At 45.5% G+C, this 2993-nt stretch overlaps 1 protein-coding gene across 1 annotated transcript in view; it reads right to left on the bottom strand.

Moving 5' to 3' along the window:
* Window positions 1-989, bottom strand: part of Snw1 (SNW domain containing 1) — a 31541-nt gene extending 30552 nt beyond the window's left edge. Inside the window, exon 1 of the mRNA XM_050152375.1 lies at window positions 878-989. Within this exon, the coding sequence (XP_050008332.1) occupies window positions 878-891 (14 nt within the window). The 5' untranslated portion in view covers window positions 892-989. The remainder of the gene's footprint in view (window positions 1-877) is intronic.
* Window positions 990-2993: the final 2004 nt, after the last annotated feature.

The raw sequence follows: 2993 nt of genomic DNA, 5'->3' as shown, positions 1-2993 counted from the left end.
CGTGACCAAAACATTTTTAGGGCTCGGACTGTTACAATCCAGGACATATATGAGCAGTGGGTTAAACAGGTGAAAGACAACATCCAAAAATGAATACTTGCTTAACATCCAATAAGACTTTTCCTGCTGAGTTCGCATGGAAAGTTTTTCCACTCGGAGCAACTAGGAGTTATATAACTTTTGGGAAATTTCCCACTTAGTATCTTTTTCTTAAAAGATGGGAGCACTTTACATACGGTAACCAAGGCAACCAAGAACAGCAAAAGTCGGAGGTGGTTCTATGTACAAAAGAAATTCTAAGGTCCAAAGTTAAAGCGCAGAGCAGCGGAGCATTTAGCAAACAGCAGCCCCTACTGTTGCCAATTTAAAAAATTTTTGGTCGGTTCCGGGACATCCCCAACTCTTTTTGCTCTTTGCAAAATCTTTGTTTCGGAAAAAGAAAGGAAACGGCAAAGCCCAGAGCATACAAGCGGCTGGAAAGCCACGCACAAGACCGGCGCGCTTTGCTCTCAGCAGGGATAAATCAGCCGCTGCTTTCTACCGCGCCTCGAGTCCGCCTCAGCTGGGGTCCGCAGGGCGCTCGCCAACCTACCGCGCTGCTTACGCGAAGCACACGTGAGCTCTTCAGCGCGAGGCCACGCCGTGGCTCTGGGCCCCGGGGAAAGGGCGAACTCAACCCGGGAAGCCTCTAAGGAAAGACCCCGGCTTTGTCGCGGCCTAGTCGCCAAGGAAGCCAGCGAGTAGTTCTAGCCATGGTCTCGGCCAAGGTGCTACTGCGCCCCAGGCCAGGTCACTGCCCGCACAGTCCGGGCAGAAAAAAGGAAAAGATGGGTACTTCCCGACCCTTCCGTATCGAGGACCCAAATCAACAACCCACCTGGTGAGCGCCATCTTCTTCCGCTTCTTCCAGCGCAAGCCACAGTGTCGCGGGGCGGTTCTTGCCCGGGAATGAGGAACACGAAGGAAGAAGTGCTTACTGCGCAGACGTTCTGGCCGAATGGCCCTATGGGCTTTGTAGTTTTTTGGGCGGGAATTCTGCCGGTCTCTCTCAAGGAAAGAAAGTGGTTTCGGAGAGCCCTCAGCAACTGCCCTAACGAAGGAAATTCCTTACATTTATAGATTTTACAGGGGAGAGGCTCTCTGAGTTTAGCATATTAGTAATGGTACAAGATAGGATATAAACCGGGCGGTGGTGGTGCACGCCTTTAATCCCAGTACTCGGGAGGCAGAGGCAGGAGGATCTCTGTGAGTTCGAGGCCAGCAGATTTTATAATTTTTTTAAGATAATTGTTTAGCATTTTTTAATGTATGCCTATGAGCGTTTTGCTTGAATATATGTGTAAGTGCACCTCGTGCATGCTTGGTGCCCATGGAGGTGAGAGGAGGGCGCCAAATATAGACTCTCAAACTGTTTTAAGCCACTATGTGGATTCTGGGAACAGAACCCAGGCTTTCTGAGAGAGCAGCAAGTGCCTTTAACCTCTGAGTCATGTCTCCAGTCCCAAAATCAGTAGATTTTAAAAAGGAGGATAAAGTTGGGGAGTGGTGGCACATGCCTTTAATCCCAGCTCTTGGGAGGCAGAGCTTGGTCTACATAGTTAGGCTCCATCTCAGCAAACCAGCAAAACACCTAGAAAAGGAAAGTAAAATACAAAATGAATAAAATTAATTAATATGTAAAAAGTGTGACATGGTATCCCTTTATTCATTGTTCCCAAATGATATTCAGGATTAGTTTGAACTTTTAAAATTTTATTTAAATTCATTTTATGTGTTTTGACATGAAGGTGTCAGATCTTTTAGAACTGGAGTTACAGACAGTCGTGAGCTGCCATATAAATGCTGGGAACTGAACCCAGGTCCTCTGGAAGAGCAGCCAGTGCTCCTAACCACTGAGCTGTCTCTCCAGCCCCTAGTTTGAATTCTTTTTTTTTTTTTTTAAGATTTATTTATTATGTATACAACATTCCTTCCATGTATGCCTACATGCCAGAAGAGGGCAACAGATCTCATTATAGATGGCTGTGAGCCACCATGTGGTTGCTGGGACTTGAACTCAGGACCTCTGGAAGAGCAGTCAGTGCTCTTAACCTCTGAGCCATCTCTCCAGCCCTCTTTTTTTTTTTTAAAGTTGTATTTGTTAGTCATCTACTTTTGTCAGGAAAGAGTGATGTAGGTTCAAGTCAAATGACAATTTATGGGAATTGCTCCTCTCTATCCTGTGGCCCTAAGTCTCGAACTCAGTTTGTTGGTATTGGCAGCAAACACTTTACCCACTGAGTCATCTTGGTGACCCTTCATTTGAATTCTTTTTTAAAACTTTTATGATGGCCAGATGGTGGTGGCACAGATTTTTAATCCCAACACCCAAGAGGCAGAAGCTGCTGGATCTCTGTGAGTTCTGTTCTGCAAAACAGTCAGAGCTACACAGAGAAACCCTGTCTCTAAAAAAACAAAACAACACAAAAACCACAACCAAAAACAAAACAACAAAAGCAACACCCTCCTATAGTCATACAAAAGAGAAAACCAAAGAAATTTGTTTAATTTAAAAATTTTATGTATGAAGCCGGGCGGTCGTGGCGCATGCCTTTAATCCTAGCACTCGGGAGGCAGAGGCAGGCGGATCTCTGGGAGTTCGAGGCCAGCCTGGTCTACAAGACCTAGTTCTGGGACAGTTGGGCACCAAAAGCTACAGAGAAACCCTGTCTCGAAAAACCAAAAAAAAAAAAATTTATGTATGGCTGTTTTGCCTTCATATATGTCTGTGTGTGCACTGTGTATTGTGCGCATGTCTAGTGAGGCCAGAAGTGAGATCTCCCGGAACTGAAGTTGCAGACAGTTGTGAGCTGCCACGGGATGCTGGGAACTGGCCCTGGGTCCTCTTCAGCTCTTCCTAGCTTTTTTTTTTTTTATTTTTTAAATTGTAGGCATTTTATTTGGCATTGAGTTGCCTATAATTTCTCTTGGGGACAGTTGTTCTCTTTACACTC

The sequence above is a fragment of the Alexandromys fortis genome, unplaced genomic scaffold, assembly GCF_014885135.2.
Source record: "Alexandromys fortis isolate MF-2015 unplaced genomic scaffold, M_Fortis_MF-2015_v1.1 scaffold_47, whole genome shotgun sequence".
Lineage (NCBI taxonomy): Eukaryota > Metazoa > Chordata > Mammalia > Rodentia > Cricetidae > Alexandromys > Alexandromys fortis.
The sequence above is the reverse complement of the archived record's forward strand: the minus strand, read 5'-3'. Positions and strand labels throughout refer to the sequence as shown.